Source organism: Vipera ursinii, assembly GCF_947247035.1.
Source record: "Vipera ursinii genome assembly, chromosome: Z".
Taxonomy (NCBI): Eukaryota; Metazoa; Chordata; class Lepidosauria; order Squamata; family Viperidae; genus Vipera; species Vipera ursinii.
Genome location: NC_139517.1, coordinates 12,282,681 through 12,303,145, shown reverse-complemented (window position 1 = coordinate 12,303,145; position 20,465 = coordinate 12,282,681). Strand labels below are relative to the sequence as shown.

At 46.1% G+C, this 20,465-nt stretch overlaps 2 protein-coding genes across 4 annotated transcripts in view; both read right to left on the bottom strand.

Annotated features, from left to right (window-relative positions):
- BCKDK (branched chain keto acid dehydrogenase kinase) overlaps positions 1-2,458 on the bottom strand; it is a 38,521-nt gene extending 36,063 nt beyond the window's left edge. For 2 of the 3 annotated variants that reach the window (XM_083378079.1, XM_083378081.1), the window contains exon 1: positions 2,332-2,458. The gene's annotated coding sequence lies outside the window, so the exon portion shown is untranslated. Of the gene's footprint in view, positions 1-2,239; positions 2,271-2,331 lie in introns of those variants that run through there. The other variant, XM_083378080.1, reaches the window with a different exon arrangement.
- An 822-nt stretch (positions 2,459-3,280) lies between these two features.
- VKORC1 (vitamin K epoxide reductase complex subunit 1) lies at positions 3,281-13,280 on the bottom strand (the record flags this gene model as incomplete). Its single annotated transcript, XM_083378093.1, has 3 exons — positions 3,281-5,631; positions 7,873-7,982; positions 13,021-13,280. 3 exons carry the CDS (start codon positions 13,278-13,280, stop codon positions 5,405-5,407), a joined length of 597 nt encoding a protein of 198 aa, XP_083234219.1. The 3' UTR covers positions 3,281-5,404.
- Positions 13,281-20,465: the final 7,185 nt, after the last annotated feature.

The window sequence follows — 20,465 nt, the reverse complement described above, 5'->3', positions numbered from 1 at the left end:
CACAAGGACAAGGTTCTAGTTAAGAGACTAGAGACCCAGTATTGTTCTTCCTGTGGTCAAAACCATGGCTAATATGACAGTAATCAAAAGCACATTTTCACATCAATTAATCGCAGGATTTCAGCATATTCTGTTAAGGAACCCTAGCTAGTGCAGTATTTTTCATCCCTGACAACTTTTTAAGATGTTCAAATTTCAACTCCCAGAATTCCCCAGCCAGCGTGTGTGGGGGGGAGATTCTTCCTGCAGCCAGCAGGAAGTCTGGCTGGGGAATTCTGGTAATTGAAGTCCCCACACATCTTAAAGTTGCCAGGGTTGAGAAACACTGCCGTAAAGACTTAACATATCATTTCCAGAAGCATATTATAAAATGCAAGGCCCAAATTTCACAAGCCTTGAACTGAAGGCCTCCTTTGATGCTCATTACCTGAGAGATTTGACAGTGTGGGCAACACGTTTTGCAGAGTAATGTAGCTGCCATAATTCATCATCCGAAATACCTGCTAATCAAGCTTCAGGGCTAGTTTTTAGTCTGAAACTTAATACAGTGTCATCTCATCGTTTCTTCATTCAGCTAGTCTGCATACCAAGCCAACTACCTTGAAAACATGGCTCACATATTCCAATGTTTATTATCTTGACTTTCGGAAGAGATTTAAAGCAGCAAACACCACATTTTGTTATGAAAACACAATTCCACATTGCCAGCAGCAGCCCACAGATCTCAAATACGATAGCTCTTCCAAGAGTTGATATATCAAATCTCGTTTTGCCTTTTAGTCTGTCGGGCAATTCTGTATGTAATATAATGTACTGTATCACATACAATTTACACTGAATTGTATTAGAGTCCACTTGGGGGGGGAAAACCTCATTGAGGTAATTTTTTCCCCCAGTTGTTATTTTCTTTAATATTATATGTTTGCATTTTGGGGGGGAACAGCTGCCACGTACCAAGAATTTGGGGACAACCACCTCTTTCTTACTAGGTCTAGCTGTTTACATTTTCAGGTTAAAGCTAGTAAAGGGAAAAGAACAAGATAGGATGTCTTGGAGGGCAGCAGGAAGAGATCTAACGCCCAACGGGGAGCAGGTGACCTCTGCCAATCACCAGCCTTGTCATTCTGGTCCTAGCTTAACCAAGTGGATTAACCCAATTCAAACATTTTCAATTCCAGAGTTGGGATAATAAACCTCTGGATTCCTAGACGCTGGCGAACTACCGTACTACTGAACCAGTGCCATCAACGTGGGGGAGATCCACATTTCCTAGCCTTCTCTAACCCTAACCCACACCCCAGTCACTGCCCCAAGGAATCTGCCATTTGAATGGAATTAATTTGGAATGGCATGAATTCATTGGAACGAAGGAAGCAGAAATAAAACGAAGACAAGAAGAAGTCGCCTTCCATTCTCTCCTCCCAGATGTTTCACTTTGGGCCCTGCAGTGGTTGCTAGCAGTTTTGTTTTGTTTTTTTGCTCTTACCAACCCCACTGTCACATAAATTTTTTATTTATTTTTATTTTAATTCCATTTATATCCCGCCCTTCTCCGAAGACTCAGGGCGGCTTACAGGCTTAGCAGTTGCCTTCATTCTATGTATATGCCTGCTTATTAGGGCTTTCACACACACACACACACACCCCAAGCGGCATTATTACAAAGTCAGCTTAATTGCCCCTAACAATCTGGGTCCTCATTTTACCTACCTGGGAAGGATGGAAGGCTGAGTCAACCTTGAGCCTGGTGGGATGTGAACCTGCACTAATTGCAGGCAGCTGGTGTTACTTAAGGAGGCATTAGCCCACTGCTCCACCAAGGCTCTAGCACAGGGGTCTTCAAACTTGGCCCTTTTATGACTTGTGGACTTCAACTCCCAGAATTCCTCAGCCAGCGTGCCTGGCTGAGGAATTCTGGGAGTTGAAGTCCACAAGTCATAAAAGGGCCAAGTGTGAAGACCCCTGCTCTAGCAGTTGTGTCCCAACTTCCTTCCTACCCCCATATGCTTTTCATAACCCATGATTATCTCTTAAAAGGAAAACCTCTTTTTTTTAATGCTGCAACGCGTCCACTCAGATCTTCCCCCCCCCACACCCCCGGGGCCACCTGGAGTCCCCTCTCCCACCCACCCTGCCAAATCCATCAGGCGGCTTCCTGGGCCTAAAGGCGAATCCTGGTTCCGTCCCAGCGCCTGCATCCCGCTCGTAATAAAACCCAGGAAGCTCGCCTCTTTCTTACCTTCCGTGCCGGGGCAACAAGAAAGGAGAGTCCAGAGCCTGCCCCCCCTCCCTGCGCAAGCACAATGGTACGTTCCTTAAATGACACCTTACCGCCAAGCCGAAACGCCGCCGCAGTTTTCCACTCTTTAGGACCGGGCTAAACCAGCTGCCTTTTTCTTAGCAGAAAAAGGGGGAAACTGATGGCAGGCGGTTTTTTTTTTTTGACGGAGATAAAGGCAGCAATGCCGCATGGGAATTGCAGTCCGGCAAAGTCGCGTCCGTGAAGCTTGACAGGCGCTCGGAGAAATACGAATCCCAGAAAGCCCCGCGCGACACGGGAGGAGCTTAACGGGAAATGTAGTTATTAAAGAGCATCGGCTAACTCTTATGTAGCGATGGCAACGTAAAGGAAGATCGTGGGGATATCGAAGCAAGCGTTTATTTCAATAACTCGTTACAGTCCTGAAATGCATCAGCATTCAAAAGCGGTAAAAAAATAGAGAGACCAGGGTGATATAAGGGTATCTGGTCCCTAGAAAAAAAGCATGTTACAGATAAAATACACAGGATTAATCTCTACATTTATTTTCTTTATATTACAACACTGATGCAAAAGAAGCACTTCAGGTAGAATTGTCTTTGAGGTTCCTGAATATGTACTCCAGAACTGAAAATAGAAATATTTTCAGTACTACTTTTTTGTTGTTGTTGTTTTCACCTTTGGTATTTTATTTTTATTTTATTTATTTTAATTCCATTTATATCCCGCCCTTCTCCGAAGACTCAGGGCGGCTTACAAGCTTAGCAGTATTTTATTATCATTCCAAGATTTTTTCTGCTTGAGCTGTTTTTAGCATAATCTATCAATTTGTGTCAATATTCACTCTTTAAAAAGTAAATAAACCAATTTCTCTGGGAGAAATTAAAGAAGCGTATCAGTAGAAATATTTTTTTAAACAAAGTGGAATTTTAAGAAGGTACTGTTTTTCCTTTATGTGAAAAGAAATATTCTAAACATGTAACTTGAAAACGGGGTTGGTTTTTACATAAGCGTATACGTCATGATCATACAAGTCTTAACTGAGTCAATTAGACAGAAAACCAGTCTAGACTTTTGTCTTTGATGTCTTTATTTTTTGGATAAAACATTACAAAAGTTAAGTTCAGAGCGGATTGCATTAATAGAAAAACAGCGCCCACTGCTGCTAGCTGTGAGAACAGTTCCTCCGTTTTTTCAAATCTTTCTATTATTTCACCTAAAAATCAATGGGAATAGATGCTGCTTGTTATAAACATAATCATAATGTAAAAAAAACAACAACCCACATGTTCCTTCTGTCCAACTTTCTCTTCCTGCAACAGGAATAAGTAGCTAGAAAGTGATTATATTAAAACAAATGAAATATTAGCCCAGTGGCTGCCAAATATATTGTGTTATACACATAGAAATGGCTCAATAACTTTTGGTGCCCAATACAGAAAATCAAAACCAGTGTAGAGTTTAAAATAGTAATCTAAACTACCTTTGTAAAATTTAAGTCTAATGTGTTAAGTTTTATTTTAAATGGTTGAATATGTCATAATTCAATTTTCGTAGATTCACAACTGAAGAACAGTGCTCTTGGATTTATTTTTGCTACCAATAAAGGAAAATATTTGTAGCTCCGGGTTGAAATGAGGGATCCTTGGTGCTCTCTGAACTTGGTTATTTTCTTGCAGACGTTTCATTACCCATACCGAGTAATATCATCGGTGTTCAGAGGACAGATGACGTTACCTAGTTTGGGTAATGAAACGTCTGCAACAACCAACCTCAGAGAGCATCAAGGACCCCTTATTTTTATTAACTCTGGATTTTTGGTTTGCAAGAACATCTGTATACCAAAATATTTTTGAGTTTGCTTAATTACAAGTAGTCCTTGACTTACAACCAGTTGTTATGACAGCCTCATAATGGGTGCTTTGTTGCCTCTACAACATCCAGCTATTGTAAAATGTGCTCACAGCCTGATAGTCATGTGACCACACTCTGAGCTCTTAAAAACTAGCTTATATTTACATGTACATTTGCAATGTCCCCTGACCATGATTTAGGATATTTGTTTGCTGGTTTCAGGCAAAAAACAGCAAGTCAGAAGAATGGGCTTGTGTAATAACCATGTGTTTCAGTTAACAACTGGGGTGATTTACTAAACAAAAAGGGGAAAAATGTGATGTGGATGCTTCGGCTTACGACTGGAACAACTTACGACCTGATTTCTAGTCCCAACTGAAGTCATGTCAAGATCTACCTGTGACTCTTTATAGATGGGTTTGTTTATAACCTTCATTTCACAATCAACTAAACATAATAATTTGGGCTGTGGACCTAAAGCAGTCTCATATTTAATTTATCAACAAGATGTAGTGTTTGATTGTAATGAAAATAATTATCTGCAACTTACTACTTTTTTTTGCATTTATGCTTCACTGTCTGCTGTTTGGGATACACTGTTTCAGTGTGCCAAATAATACGGTCATTTTAACACCAGGCAGAGGAAATTAATGATGGGAAAAATACATCAAGCCTGGTTATCAGTGTGAAACCGTGTTGGTTTAAGCAGCCCCTGTTCAATGGGGAGATGCATTTAATATCATACTCCAAAATCCTTAAAAGTTTATTTTAAGTAGGGCTTCAAAATGGCAGGTATAACTGAATAAGCCCCTGCCTCTTTTAACACGCATGTGATGTGTGCCATGCAATGAAAAAGGGTCAGGTATCAATCACCTGGTTGCCCATATTACGTTGATGCTACCTACCCCTATATTAAACCTCCCGCAAACACCTCAATCCACTAATAAAACTCCTCCATTTATCATTTTCTAGACATCAAGAACAACCTCCAATTGTACAAAGTGAGTATATATAAAACAAGTGAAGAGAGCTGCGGAAAAATGCCACTTAACAAGTTGTAAAATCAAAACAGCTTAATTTGGGTTTGCACCATGCAAGGTAGCTTCCATTTCAGTTCCAGGTAGTAGAAATCAGGTAGATGAGATGTTTGTGGAGTCTGAAGGATGATAAGAGACATGCTGAAGAAGATGGCCTCCTGGGCAGAGAAGATGAAGTCGAAACTATCTAAGTCTACTTGGTCGTCTTCAAAAATAAGGTCCAGGGGTTGCCTGGGCCTAAAGGACGTGGAGTTCAGTGCCTTTTCGCTTTTGTCTTCGGCTGGGGTGGGCGGTTGAGGTAGCCGAGGCGCTTGTAGTTTATAAACAGGAGGGCAAAGTTGAGAACGTAGGTGCTGATGCAAACCACACAGAAATCATGCAACACATAAAAGAGGATGTAGGCCAAGTAGAGAGATCCAGCAATGGAGACAAACGAAGAGCCCACTAGAGTAATGGCTGCCAGGTTGTAGTTAAAGAAACCTATGAGGGGGAACCAGGGTTAGCTTTTCAGCCCTTTGACAGAAATGCTGCTATTAGGAGTTAATAGTAAAAACATGATTTGAACAGTGAGCTCACACCCTAGAGAGCAAGGCTCTTCAAACTTGGCAACTTTAAGACTTGGGGACTTCAACTCCCAGAATTCCTCTGGCTGGCTGAGGAATTCTGGGAGATGAAGTCCCCAAGTCTTAAAGTTGCCAAGTTTGAAGAGCCTTGCCCTAGAGAAGTGTTGTGTAGTGGGTTCTGAAGAGTAGGAATGATGCCAGGCAGATGAGTACAGTCAAACAGCTCTTTATTTGGTGACCATAACTGTACTGCTGGCTAGGGGTTACTTGTACTCTTTATATACCTTGCCAGGTATGCAGCCAGCCAATCAGATTGAACCTCTACTTCCTGCCAAACCATTTCCCGCCAGAATGGTTACAGTTCAACGCCTCCTAGTGGTGACTGTTATACAAGTGTTTCTTTAACCCTAATACATAACAAGAAGTGTTTTTCAATCTGAGCAACTTTAAGAGGCGTGGACTTCAACTCCCACAATTCCCTAGCCACCCTTGCAGGCTGCAGAAAGAATCCCACACACACACATACACACTGCTGGCTGGGGAATTCTGGAAGTTGAAATCTGAACATCTTAAATTTGTCAGTGTTCAAAACAGTGTTAAAGTTGCTCAGATTGAAAAACACTGCACAAGAGAAAGACTTAAAGGTGGCTTGGCTTGAAGATTTGCGTGAACCATGGTTCAGGGCTTACCATGGTTGTGTGAACTTACTTCGTGTTTGATCAAGCTATGGGTAAGCAAGCCATGGTTCATCATAACATGTGAGCCCAGCTTACATCTGTTTCTCATTTGTCCTTTCCTGTGCTCTGAAGATCACTTCCTGTTCTTTATCTTTGGTGTCCCCATAGTTCAACTCTTTTGCAACTCCCTGTATCACATTCCTTAGCTACTAAGCACATTCTGTCCTGCAAACAAACTTTTTTTGGGGGGGGGGGGGAAAGATTTTTCTTTTCTGCATTTTTGCAGGCCTGGGATTTGACCTAACATTTATCCTCTTCCATTTGTTTCCCACCCCTCCTATTCCAAATCATGATGCTCATGATTCAAGCAAGAATAATACAAGCAGTCCTTAATTTATTATCCGTCAGGTTTTTGCCAGAAACTAGCATTAATTCCAATTTCTGGCAAAAAACAAAACAAAACAAAAACCCACCTATTGGCTAAATGGATTCCCTTAATCACCCCCTACAAAGATGCTTGTAAAATTGGGCACAGTCACATGGCGACCTACTTAATGACTAGCATGACTTACGACTGCAACTCTGAGCTCAATTATGGTCATAAGTTGAGGACAACCTGTATTATGAATATTTGAGCAAGCCTGGAGATAAAGCAGCCAGCTGTTTCTTCTGCCAAGGAAGACAATGAATTAATGCTGGCTAGGGAGCCACGTAAAGAAACTGCACTAGCTAAACCTACTTGGATGATCGTTTGTGAAGGCAGCCTAGCTCACAAGAACCCTGTCAACGTCCAGCTCAGGTTTCCAAGGATTATTTTCATTTCTGAAAAGCTTACTGTATATTGAATACAAGGCCTAGTAAAGGCGAGGTAAAAACTAACTCTACACTGCCAAGGCATCAGACCATAGCATGTAACAATAACTTTCCCAGTCAAACCCCACCAGACGTAATGTAGCTCATGCAGACATGTTCTCTCTGTTATGAGACCCGTCTGCTATCTTCTTCACACCTGCTAGAAAGTCCTTGAAAGGTTTCCATACTGCCGACTTTCATAGAACTGCAAAGGTTTAGTTTCTCTGACTAACCCATTCAAAAACACCTTCCTCCCCCCCCCCTTATTCTAATGGCAAGAGGAAAACAGAGAGGCACGTAGCTGCCAAATTTTCACTCTTGACAACCCCACAGTGTGAAGAGCTCTAAGCGCTTAGAGCAGGGGTAGGCAACCTTGGCTCTTTTATGACTCGTGGACTTCAACTCCCAGAATTCCTGAGTCAGCACAGCTGACTCAGGAATTCTGGGAGTTGAAGTCCACGAGTCATAAAAGAGCCGAGGTTGCCTACCCCTGGCTTAGAGAAATGACAAGCTATACACCTCACCAAGAGCAACAGGGTTGTGAGGCAATCTGGATCTCAAGAGGACAAAAGGATGGACCTCTCTCTCCCATCATGCTTTCTCTTGCACATCCTCTGCCTGTGACTCACCCAGAAGTATCTGCAGAATGTAGAAAATAATCCCAAAAATGCTGTTTGGCTGATTGAAGAGGCTGTGAGGTCCCAGAAGGTCTGCCACCAAGCCAAAACCACGACCCCACCTGGAAGATATAATGCTGGGTGTAATGATTACAGCGAGGATAAAGCAGAGGTTGGGACTTGGAATTCCTGGGAATCTTGACTTGAAGCTAGATGGAGAAATTGGAAAACAACCCACAGTCCTGGAAGAGATGCAGGATATAGTCTTTCCTGTTGACACTTCACAGCAGGGAAATTGGACTTAGAGGAAACGGGAGAAAAAAAAAGTACACAGGTAGTCCTCGATTTACGATCATGATTGGGACCAGAAATTCTGTTGTTAAGCAAGGTGGTTATTTGGTGCCTCACGCCCCATTTTATGACATGACCCTGGGTCGCTGCAACCATCCGAAATACATGCTGCTTACCAAATGCCCAAGTTTTGTTCACTAGAGCTTGGAGATACTGCAGACAATTTTAAGTGTGTCAGGCATGAAGAGTCAGGACAACATTGCATATGTCTATACACAAGAATCTAATCAACTAATAGCCAGCACTAAAGCGGTGCTAGATAAGACTTAACAGAATTTAAGGAGGCTGGACTTGTTTGTGGGAACATATCAACTCCAGGCTAATTCCTGTCTTGACTCCACCCACCCCCCAGATACTGCCTTGTCTTTTCCTACAGCATGCACAGTAAGTTTTTCTAGGTCCATTGTAACATTAAACAGTCACTAAACAGATGGTTTGTAAGTCAAGAACTAGCTGTATTGATGCTTCTCAACTTTGTCGTTGGAGAAGATTCCTGAAAATACCATGGACTGGCAAGAAAACAAGCAAATGGCTCATTGAACAAACTAGCCCAGCGTTCTCACTCAAGGCACAAAAGACTAGCCTACTTTAGATACATTACAGAAAGATGTAGTTATCTGGGGAAGGCTTGAATGGGGTGAAGGTATCATTCTGCCCCTCCTTTGCCTCATATTTTATTTTATAGGCTCCCCAGCTCCCACATGCTTCCGGACATCTTACAACAACAACAACAAAAAACCTCCCAACTTATTAAATGAAAAATTAAACAACGAAGCAGAAGAGCAAAGTACCGTAGGAAAACCAAAAACGCAGTGAAAATAAAAAGGGAGCTTCAGAGTCCCTCTTACTGGGAGTCTTGTATAATTTCCAGAATGCCATCAGGTTGAAAGCCCCATGAATGTCTGGTGGAAAATTGGTTTGAGGAAAAAAAATGACACTCTTTAGTTGGCAGGACCAAAAGCTGACCCACCCTGCTGAACCAAACCAGACAGGCAGAGATAATTAAAGATAAGCAGTCCCTTATGTAACCAGGCCCGATGCTGTGCAAGGCTTTAAACCAGCATCATGAATTGCATCCAAAAGTCAACTGCCAATCAGTGCAGCTCATGCAATATTTGCAAATGATGGGAAACTGTGCCAACTTTTACATTATCTTTAGTGAAGCATGCAAAACCAGCATTTGCCTTTCCCGCGTCAGATAAGGAGGGCACATCTTTCTCCTTCTGTCCTGACCACTTTTTGCAGAGGCACGACTGAGAGCGTTTTAACAAACTGCATCACGGTTTGGTTTGGTGGTAGCAGAGCCACAGATAGAAGATCCATACAGAGAGTGGTAAGGACAGCTGAGAAGAATATGGGAAGCTCGCTTCCCATTATTCAGGATATTGCTTATAAGCACTATGTGCTTAGAGCTCGAAGCATTGTTAGGGACACCACACCCACCCACTTCACAGTCTGTTTCTGCTGCTCCCATTTGGGAGGAGGTTTTGAAGTACTTATAACAGAACTACTAGATTCTATAACAGCTTTGTTCCTTATACCATCCGTCCTGTAAATTCGCAAAAAATAAATTCTGTCATCTATATGTATACATTCGAACTAGACTGTGATGTTTCTCTGTATCATATATGTGTGCCTGTGTGTGGGTATATGTATAATGGTATTTTTTTGAGAGCTGAATGCCATGAACTTTCATTTTAATGTATGCTGATTAATGTACACTTAAAGTGACAGTAAAGATTCTATTCTATTCTATTCTATTCTATTCTATTCTATTCTATTCTATTCTATTCTATTCTATTTCTAATTCTAATTCTAATTCTAATTCTAATTCTAATTCTGTTCTATTCTCTTTTGTACCCTTTTCAGTTCTTTTCTCTCTTGGCCTCCAGAAGACACTCATCTGTCATTGGGGTTGAGAGGCATCCAAAAATCACTCAAGGCTTTTTCAGTAGGGCTGGAAGAGAGAATTCACACTACAGCTCAAATGCTGGTTCTGATGGGAAAGGCTGTCTTCCCAAAACTCCTTAAATTTCCTGGAAATTATGTTTGAGCCTAACCAGAGACCAAAATGAGAAGGATGCTTCAACTAAATTGTAGAGTGGAGAGTCCTGGGCCAGGAGCCACATACTTACTTGTAAACACAATGTAGATGAAGAGACAGAACAGGGGAGAAGAGAACCACAGAATCAAATCATAATCATAATAGTAAAGTTGGAAGGGACCTTGGAGGTCATCCAGTCCAACCCCCTGCTCAGGCAGGAAACCCTATACCGTTTCAGACAAATGGCTGTCCGGGCTCTTCTTAAAAACTTCCAGTGGTTCGATTCTATTCCAGGCTGGGATAAAGCTAGCTTTCTCCATAATTAACTTTCTCTGAACAGAAGGGCTGTCCTTTTCATTTGCATGGAGAATTTTTATTTATTTGTATCTCACCTATTTATTTTTTTACAAATGATTAAAGCACACCTCTCCTGCAGCTCAGGCATTTCCAAATACAGTGCAGAACATTATCCCAGGGAGAGTGAAGCCTAAACTCTGTGTAATTCTGATGTTGTGTTTTTTTGTAAAGGTTTACTTATGATCGCAATTGAGCTCAAAATTTCCATTGCTAAGCAAGTCCGTTGTTAAGTGAGTTTTGCGCCATTTTACAATCTCTTTTTGCCAGTGTTGTTAAGCAAATCATAGTGGTTCTTAAGAGAATCATGTAGCCATTAAACAAATCTGGCTTACATTTATGCACCCAAATTTTGATCACATGACCATGGGGATGCTGCAATGCTTGTAAGTGGGAAAGCTAGTCATATCTGCCTTTTTCAGTCCTGTTGTAACTTGGAATGGTCACTAAATGAATGATTATAAGTCAAGGACTACCTATCACAAGAGAACATATCCAGAAGACTGAAAGCTCAGATCACAAGAGACATTAGTCAGCTCTACAATATCAACTGTGCTGGGGTGGCAGTTTGGTCATGGAAGAATGAGTTGAAATACATTCTGTGCATGCACAGAGAGCTTCTGGGTGCTTGAAGCTAAGGCAGAATTTCATCTCCTTCTCCAGCCCTGGCTTTTCCAAAAGATGGTCCCCTTCAATTCTCAGTTAACAGCAAACCACCCCCACCCACCCCAGCTTTTCCCATCCTTCAGTCTTCTGCAATTCAGCTTCCTAAGCAAAAGGCTGTAGACCAGGGTGTTTCAACTGTGGCAGCTTGAAGATCCCTGGACTTCCACTCCCAGAATTCCCCAGCCGCAATAGGGGGATTGGTGCCTAAATACTGCCACCTTCCTGATGCACTGGGAGGCTTATCCCCTAAATATAAATCTTTAGAATAAAAGTTATGATATGACATGATAAAATAAAGCCTTTGCCAGAAGAAGCCATAGCAAGGAGGAATAAGAAATGACAAAAACAGCACTGCTCTTAGGGCAGGGGTAGGCAATCTTGGCTCTTTTATGACTCGTGGACTTCAACTCCCAGAATTCCTGAGCCAGCATGGCTCAGCATGGAAACCTCTCCATTTCTCCTCAGCATGGCCAGCTCAGGAATTCTGGGAGTTGAAGTTCACAAGCCATAAAGCGGCCTAAGGCCTAGGCCAGGGGTAGGCAACCTTGGCTCTTTTATGACTCGTGGACTTCAACTCCCAGAATTCCTGAGCTGCCTGGCTCAGGAATTCTGGGAGTTGAAGTCCACGAGTCATAAAAGAGCCAAGGTTGCCTAACCCTGTCTTAGGGGATGCCAGATTTACCCCCCTTTTGTACACGCACCGCGGTGTTGCACACACATCCAACAAGAGTTGCAACGGGATTGCCGCCCGCCACAGCCATCCCACACGCAGGGAGAAGTAGTAGTTTGACGAGGCTGCCTTAGCAGAAAAGAAGCACTGCCAGTTTCCCCAACAGCAGAACTCAATTGGCTTCTCCTGGGCTGCTAAGATCAGGCCAGGTTCATGCAGTTCCATGGACAGGAGACCACCAGAGGGCCCCAGGGCTGCAGGTTCGATTGGGAGGGCAGAAAAACTCCTTAAAAGGAGGCAAAAGGCACAGCCACTTCCGGATTTTTGCTAGGAAAAAAGTACAGGATGTCCCAAAACCAGGCTCGACTCTAAAAGCGTCCTTGCCCCTTGTCACTGCACGTTTTTTTTTGTTCGTCAGAAAGTTCATTTCTAACTGTACATTTCCCCTGCTCTCTGCACCTGTTGTGATAACTTATCTGGTAACCATAGTGAATCCCATATGACTAGTTATGCTATGGTTTCAGTCTCCACGTGCAAGATTATACGTGGTTTTTTTATTTCCTTCCTTCATGCACATCATGCATTCTCTGAAGCACGGTCCTTCGCCCTCTACTAAGGTGATTTTTACCTTAACACCCCTAAACCTCCGCCCAGGCGCGGCAGACAGAGCCAAGAACAGTGCACCTCCCGACTCTGAATTCCTGCAGCCCTGGATTTCCTGGTGGTCTCCCGTCCGGAATGAACGCCTAAACCTGGAATTGGAGAAACCTCGGGGAAGCCGCTCAAGTATCCTCCGCGCTTCCTCAAGACCAGAGGTCTTCAAACTTGGCCGTTTTATGACTTGTGGACTTCAACTCCCAGAATTCCTCAGCCAGGCACACACTGGCTGAGGAATTCTGGGAGTTGGAGTCCACAAGGCATAAAAGGGCCAGGTTTGAAGACCCCCCTGCTCAAGACAAACCTCCCCGGAGCCCGACAACTCCACCCCTTCCACTTAATGAACCCACAAGCTTAGGGGATGCAAGCTTAGAGGGCGGAGAAGGATCTGCTGGATCGGAGTTGGGGCACCACCGACCTGGAGGTGAAGACGCGGGAGCAGCTGATGTCGGCGTTGATGTCGCACATGGCCCGGTAGGCGGCGTCGCGCTCCTTGGAAGTCTCCACGTGCAAGGCGTAAATCGAGAGCGCCAGCCCCGCCGCGCAGAGCAGCAGCCGGACTGCGCGCTCCCACCTGGGCACCGTCATCCTGCCGTCGGCCGCCAGGAGAGGACACTGACCGCCCGAGCCAATGCCGCTTCTTCCAACCTGGCTCTGGGACACTAGGCCGCTTCCCATTGGCCGGCCTGCGTGCGTTCGAACGGGCGTCCCAGCCAGTCAGAGAGCGAAGGGGGTGGGGAGAAAAGGAGCAAGGCATGCTGGGGATTGCAGTCTGTTGTTGTTAGTTGCGAAGTCGTGTCCGATCCATCTAGACCAGGGGTCTTCAAACTTGGCCCTTTTATGACTTGTGGACTTCAACTCCCAGAATTCCTCAGCCAGCTGGCTGAGGAATTCTGGGAGTTAAAGTCCACAAGTCATAAAAAGGGCCAAGTTTGAAGACCCCTGATCTAGACCCTATGGACAACGTTCTTCCAGGCCTTCCTGTCCTCTACCAACTTCTGGAGTCCATTTAAGCTCACGCCTACTGCTTCAGTGACTCCATCCAGCCACCTCATTCTCTGTCGTCCCCTTCTTCTCTTGCCCTCCACCTTTCCCAGCATTAGGCTCTTCTCCAGTGAGTCCTTCCTTCTCATTAGGTGGCCAAAGTATTTGAGTTTCAATTTCAGGATCTGGCCTTCTAAAGAGCAGTCAGGGTTGATCTCCTCTAGGACTGACCGGTTTGATCGCCTTGCAGTCCAAGGAACTCGCAGGAGTCTTCCCCAGCACCATAGTTCAAAGGCCTCCATTCTTTGGCGCTCAGCCTTTCTTATGATCCAACTTTCACTGCCATACATTGCAACTGGGAAGACCATAGCCTTGACTGTACGCACTTTTATTGGCAGGGTGATGTCTCTGCTTTTTAGTGTGCTGTCTAGATTTGCCATGGCTTTCCTCCCCAGGAGCAAGCGTCTTTTAATTTCTTGGCTACAGTCCCCATCTGCAGTGATCTTTGGTCCCAGGAAAATAAAATCTGTCACTACCTCCATTTCTTCCCCATCTATTTGCCAGGAATTGAGAGGGCCGGATGCCATGATCTTGGTTTTCTTAATGTTAAGTTTCAACCCAAGTTTTGCACTCTCCTTCTTCACCTGCAACAAGAGGCTCTTTAGTTTTTCTTCACTTTCTGCCATTAGAGTGCAGTCTAGCGTTCCTTTAAATGGGGGGGGGGCCTTCCGCGCATCTCAGATTGGCTGGGGGATCCAAGGAGGTTATGCAGGGGTAGGCAACCTTGGCTCTTTTAGGCCTTGTGGACTTCAACTCCCAGAATTCCTGAGCCAGCCAATTCTGGGAGCTGAAGTCCACGAGTCATAAAAGAGTCAAGGTTGCCTAGGTCAGGGGTAGGTCAACCTTGGCTCTTTTATGACTCGTGGACTTCAGCTCCCAGAATTCCTGAGCCAGCATGGCTAAGCATAGAAACCTCTCCCTTTCCCCCTCAGCATGGCTGGCTCAGGAATTCTGGGAGTTGAAGTCCACGAGTCATAAAAGAGCCAAGGTTGACCTACCCCTGGCCTAGGTCTTAAAAGGCAAGGGCTCCCTTGAGTCCTGTGGAAGTCCAGTAATCCCATGGACGTGCCTTGAATTATTAGAGCAATGCTACATAAATGGTTGGAAAGGGATGTTTCTCCCACGTTAGACTACACGGCAGACCTGATGTTTGCATCCAACCACTGAATTCACCAGATGCAACCTTGTTTAGCGTTTCCAAGAGGAATGGGGGTGGTGGGGCCTTGATGTGATAGGTAACTCTTCCCACAATTTTGTAGACGGAGGCAAAAATGCCAAGAGTTTCTCGGTCTCTGCTGCTGGCCAGTAGTTATCCAGATTTGTTGTGGCCCAGATCCGGGAGCTTTAATTCTGGCTGGGGCTGCCCTTGGGCTGTGGAGCTGTGTGGCTAGAAAGAATACAACTGCTGGTTTTTATTTATTTAATTTGGTGTTAAAATATGCCTTCTTTATGACTTCCCAGGAGGAGGGACTTGCAGTTAGGTGCCCAAACGGTACATTAATTGGGAAGGGGAGAGAGAGGAAAGAGAAAGAGATTGTTATGTATGTGCTCTGTAGTTTAACCTGAAGCTTTATTTATCTAAAACTTTTTCCTCCCTCAGGGCAACTGACAGCAACAATAAATGCAAATCAGAATTAAAACAAAATGGCAAAGACAGCATTAACAAAAGGCTGGATAAAGCGAATTAAGGCCAAATTAAAATAAACTGATTTCTGCCTCGTTGCAAAATGGTGTGAAAATACATAGTTCTCAGGGAAGGTACTTTTTTAGTTGGAAGCATCGGCTAAAACGGCTGTTTGGGTTCACAGATTTTTTTTCCCCCAATAGAGGAACCAGGAAAAGAAAATCTTTAAATCCCGACCAAATGATTCAGAACAGAATTTCCCAACTGTGGCAAAATGTGTTGGCTGAGGAATTCTGGGAGTTGAAGTCCACCTGCCTTAAAGTTGCCACGGTTGGAAAACTCTGATTTAGAGCCATTGGGCAGCAAATTGAGAAAGATTTTAAGGCTCCAAAGCAGAATTTAAGATTAAGCTATGGTGATCCCAACTAGCTAATTCAGCTGTTTCAAAGCGACTTGCTGGTGTTTGCTGAGCCTCAATGATTAACTGTGGAGCTTTGTTTTAAATAAACAGGAATGTCCAAATAATCCACTGAGATAAATCTCATGGACCATGCACCACATTCACAGAGCTGGGAGTTTGCCAAGGCCTCGATAATTTTAAATGTACAAGTAGTTCTTGACTTATGACCACAACCAGGGCTTTTTTTCTCATAGAACGCTCAGAATGGAGTTCCGGCACCTTTTTTGGATGGAACCTTGTAGGGTAGGCAAGGCGGGTTGTATGACGTGTGAGTTCCGGCACCTTTTTCTTTTACAAAAAAAGCACTGGTCACAACTGAGCACAAAACTGTAGTTGCTAAGTTCAGAAAGTCATATAAAGTGATCATATAACCCCATCATAAATATGAACCAGTTGCCAAGTGTTCAAATTTTGATCACATGACCATGGGGATGCTGTAATAGTCATAAGTATGAAAAACGGTCATAAGTCATTTTTCCCCCAATGCCATTGTAACTGAGCAGCCACTAAACAAACGGTTGTAAGTCAAGGACTACCTGTATGTATGTAGTTATTTAATGCATTGCTTTCCTTTATTTTTATATCAACAGGACAATAAGCCTGAATGTGACTAGGATCCATACTTGGGAGAACCTGTCCTAGTTACATTTACCCAAGGAAGAAACAAGTATCTTCCTAGTGGTTAAGTAGCGTTGGGGAAGCAAATGTTTAGTTCTATAATGGCCTAAAAAGATAGGACCAAAGGAATTGCTACTCTCCTAGCCAAGTACTTATTATTTTAAAGGAAGGAAGGATTTTTTAAAAAAATCAGGCATGTTCAACCTTGGCAACTTTAAGACTGGTGGACTTCAACTCCCAGAATTCCTCAGCCAGCCAATGAAGTCCACCAGTCTTCAAGTTGCCAAGTTGGACACTCCTGATTTAAAGAGTATGAGATAGGGTAGGATGGATGATGATGATAACTTTATTGTCACTTTGAATGTACACCAATCGGCATACATCAAAATGAAATTTTGTTGCATACAGCTCTCAAAGGGTCACCACCTCCGATATATACTCCTTGTTCAGGGCCTGCTCAAATTTCACATTGTCCATTTTAGCTGTTGTGACTCAGGGCCAGCCTGTGGGTTCGGCAGCCGGCTCAGATGTATCGGATGACTCAGATGAGGGGGAGGAGGAGTGTGTGGGAGACGAACCGGCTGATGATGGCTTGGAGGCTTGGCAGAGCTCCCAGCCGGGGCCCTCTTCTCAGCTGCGTGAGCCTGATAGTGCGGAGGATGATGACCCACAGCTGGCCCTGTTCAAGGACACCCGACGCAGGAGGCAGTCGAGCAGGACCAAGCAGAGAAAGGCTGCGGGTCTCCTCGGGAGGAGGCAGAGGGAGGCCACGCCCTGAACTCTAAATAAAAGGAGTGTTTGGGGAAGGGCTGGTTGCTGAAAGCAACCCTTCCGTTTGAGGATTCAAGTTCCAGTGTTTTGTTTCTTGTTCTGTTGTTCGTGTAATAAATCTTGGCAGACGCTTTGCAGCCTCAGACGCTCTCCAGTCTCTACTGTTTGAACAGGGGTTTGCCTTATTACAAGGCCGGTAGTTGGCTGGTTCAGAACAGTTTGCTTTCAGCCTCCCACCCCTTACTACTACGATGGAGCAGCTTCGTGCCGAGAATGCTCAGCTCACCCAGCAACTCACTTTGCTGGCAGCTCAGGTGGCTCAACTGCAAGCTCAGGTACATGCTGCACCCCCACCCAGGAGGAAATGTCAGATAGCTATGCCGGATAAATTTGCTGGAAATCCAGAATTGTTTCCTGCCTTCCTGGGACAATGCCAGCTTTTTATCAGCGTGAGAGCAGCTGATTTCCCCACTGACCGAGATAAGGTGGGATTCGTGTTAAGCCTTCTGTCGGGGGATGCAGCTCGTTGGGGCACGCCTCTGCTGGCACAGCCTAGCCCTTTGTTGGATAACTTTGGGGGGTTTTGTGACCATATGCGCCTCATGTACGAGGACCCGATTAAGGCGCAGACTGCCACCCGACGCCTGAAAGCTTTGAGGCAGGGTCAGCGCCCCCTACAGGCCTATATCAGCGATTTCCGGCTGCTTAGCCAGGATTCCGCCTGGAATGAGGCTGCGCTCGTGGATGCCTTCCAGGATGGCTTGTCGGAGGAGATGTTGGATGAGCTGGCCCGCGTGGACATTCCCTCAGACCTGAATGGGCTGATCCATCTTTGTCTGCGGATCGATGCCCGGCTGCAGCAGCGAAAGAGTCGCCGTGCCATCCCACAGACCCCTGCCGCTTCTGTTGAGCGTGAGCCCCCAGTCCAGAGGGAGGAGCCAATGGAGCTGGGTGCCGCCAGGTCCCGTCTATCGGTGACGGAAATGGACAGACGACGATCGGGGGGGTTGTGTTTTTACTGTGGGGACCCTGGACATTTAGCTGCTTCTTGCCCAAAGAAGCGTCAGCGGGCATCAGTGACCAAGCCTGCCCCGAGAAAGTCCCCTGCTTTGCTGTCGGGAAACGGCCCGAGCCCGATCTAGACGGTGTGATAGATCGGGCGACCCACAACGACCACGCCGAGCGACGCCATTCCGATGGTGCCTGTGAACCTCCACGGCATTTGATTCTGGAGGCACGTCTGATCCTTCCTGGCAAGCCAGAGGGGATTCCGGTCCATGCCTTAATTGACTCTGGGGCTACCACTAACTTTATGGACTCGGCCTTCGTGGCCAAATGGGCTGTTCCCCAGTGTCCGGTGGATCCGCCCATGCTAGTGGAGACTATTGATGGTCGAGTGCTCCTGTCCGGGCCTATTACGGCCGCCACGCAACCAGTGTGTATGGCCATCAGTTCCCATGTGGAGGCCATCCAGTTCTACATCACTTCGGATCTGCACTTCCCCGTGGTCTTGGGACTGGCGTGGCTCCGGGCGCATGATCCACAGATCTATTGGTCTCAGAACTTGGTCACCTTCCCAAGTTTGCAGTGCGTGGACCACACCCGCCATATCTGTGCCGGCCAGGTGGAGGGTTCCTCAGGGGTTTCCTTGCCTCCCGAACTGTCCGACTTTGCTGACGTGTTCAGCGAGTCAGAGGCGGACCAATTACCCCCGCACAGGCCCTATGACTGCTCCATTGATCTAGTCCCTGATGCGCCTCTCCCAGTGGGGCGTTTGTACTCCATGTCGGAGCCCGAGTTGGCTGCATTGCGGGACTTCCTGACAAAGAATTTGGCTCGTGGTTTCATCCGGCCCTCGTCCTCGCCAGTGTCTGCGCCCGTGCTCTTCGTCAAAAAGAAGTCGGGCGAGTTACGGCTTTGCTGTGACTACCGGAAACTCAACGCCATCACGGTGCGTAACCGCTACCCGCTGCCCCTCATCCCCGAGCTCTTGGACCGACTCCGGGAGGCTAAGATCTTCACGAAACTGGACCTGCGTGGAGCTTACAACCTCGTCAGGGTTCAGCCGGGTGATGAGTGGAAGACGGCGTTTGGTACTCGCTATGGACATTTCGAGTACACGGTGATGCCGTTTGGCCTGACCAACGCCCCCGCTGTGTTTCAGCATTTTATGAACGACATCTTTCGGGATCTGTTGGACCAGTTTGTCGTGATTTACCTGGACGACATCCTGATTTACTCCCCGTCGCGTGAAGCGCATCATCAGCATCTCCGTCAGGTCCTGCAGCGCCTCCGGAAACATCGGCTGTTTGCCAAGTTGGAGAAGTGCCAGTTCTACCAGGTGACCATCGATTTCCTGGGTCACCGCATTTCTCCTGAGGGCATCGCCATGGAACCGAGTAAAGTTGAGTCGTTGCAGAGTTGGCAACCCCCGCGTCGCGTGAAGGATGTTCAGCGACTTCTTGGATTTGCCAACTACTATCGAACATTCATCCCTGGCTTTGCTGCCTTGACAGCCCCCCTCACCCGGCTCCTGCAGAAGAAGACTCGGTTCCAGTGGAACGCCCCCGAACAACAGGCGTTCCAAGCTTTGAAGGACGCCTTCATGAAGGAGCCCATCTTGAAGCATCCTGACCCGCAACGGCCGTTTGTTGTGGAGGCGGACGCCTCCGACATTGCCATTGGGGCCGTGTTACTCCAGGGAGCGACGCCCAACGGTACCCTTTTCCCCTGCGCGTATCACTCTCGGAAATTGAACCCCTCGGAGCGCAACTATACCATCTGGGAGAAGGAGCTGCTGGCCATCAAGGCGGCGTTCGAGGCTTGGAGGCATCATCTGGAGGGGGCGCGGCATCAAATCGAGGTCCGGACGGACCACAAGAATCTGGAAAGCCTGCAGACCGCTCGGAATTTGAACCAACGCCAGATCCGGTGGTCCCTCTTCTTTGCGAGGTTTGACTTCCGGGTGCGGTACATACCAAGCGGGCACAACCAGAGAGCGGATGCTCTGTCCAGGAAGCCCGAGTACACCCGAGTGGAAGACAAGCTTCCGCCCAGGACGGTGATCCCCGTCGAGTCTTTTGCTGCGGTACGGGAGCCGGTGGATATACGGGCTCGGATCCGGGAGGCGCAGCAGCAGGAGGCGTGGGTGGCTCAGCGGAAGGAAGAGGTGGGGCCAGATTCGCCTTGGTCGGTCACGGATGGACTCCTGTATTATCGTGACCGGCTCTATGTTCCGGGAGGGCCACTCAGGGGACTCGTCCTCAGCCAGTGTCATGATAACCCGGCTGCGGGGCACTTTGGCCTGTTCAAGACTCTGAACCTGGTCTCCCGTACCTTCTGGTGG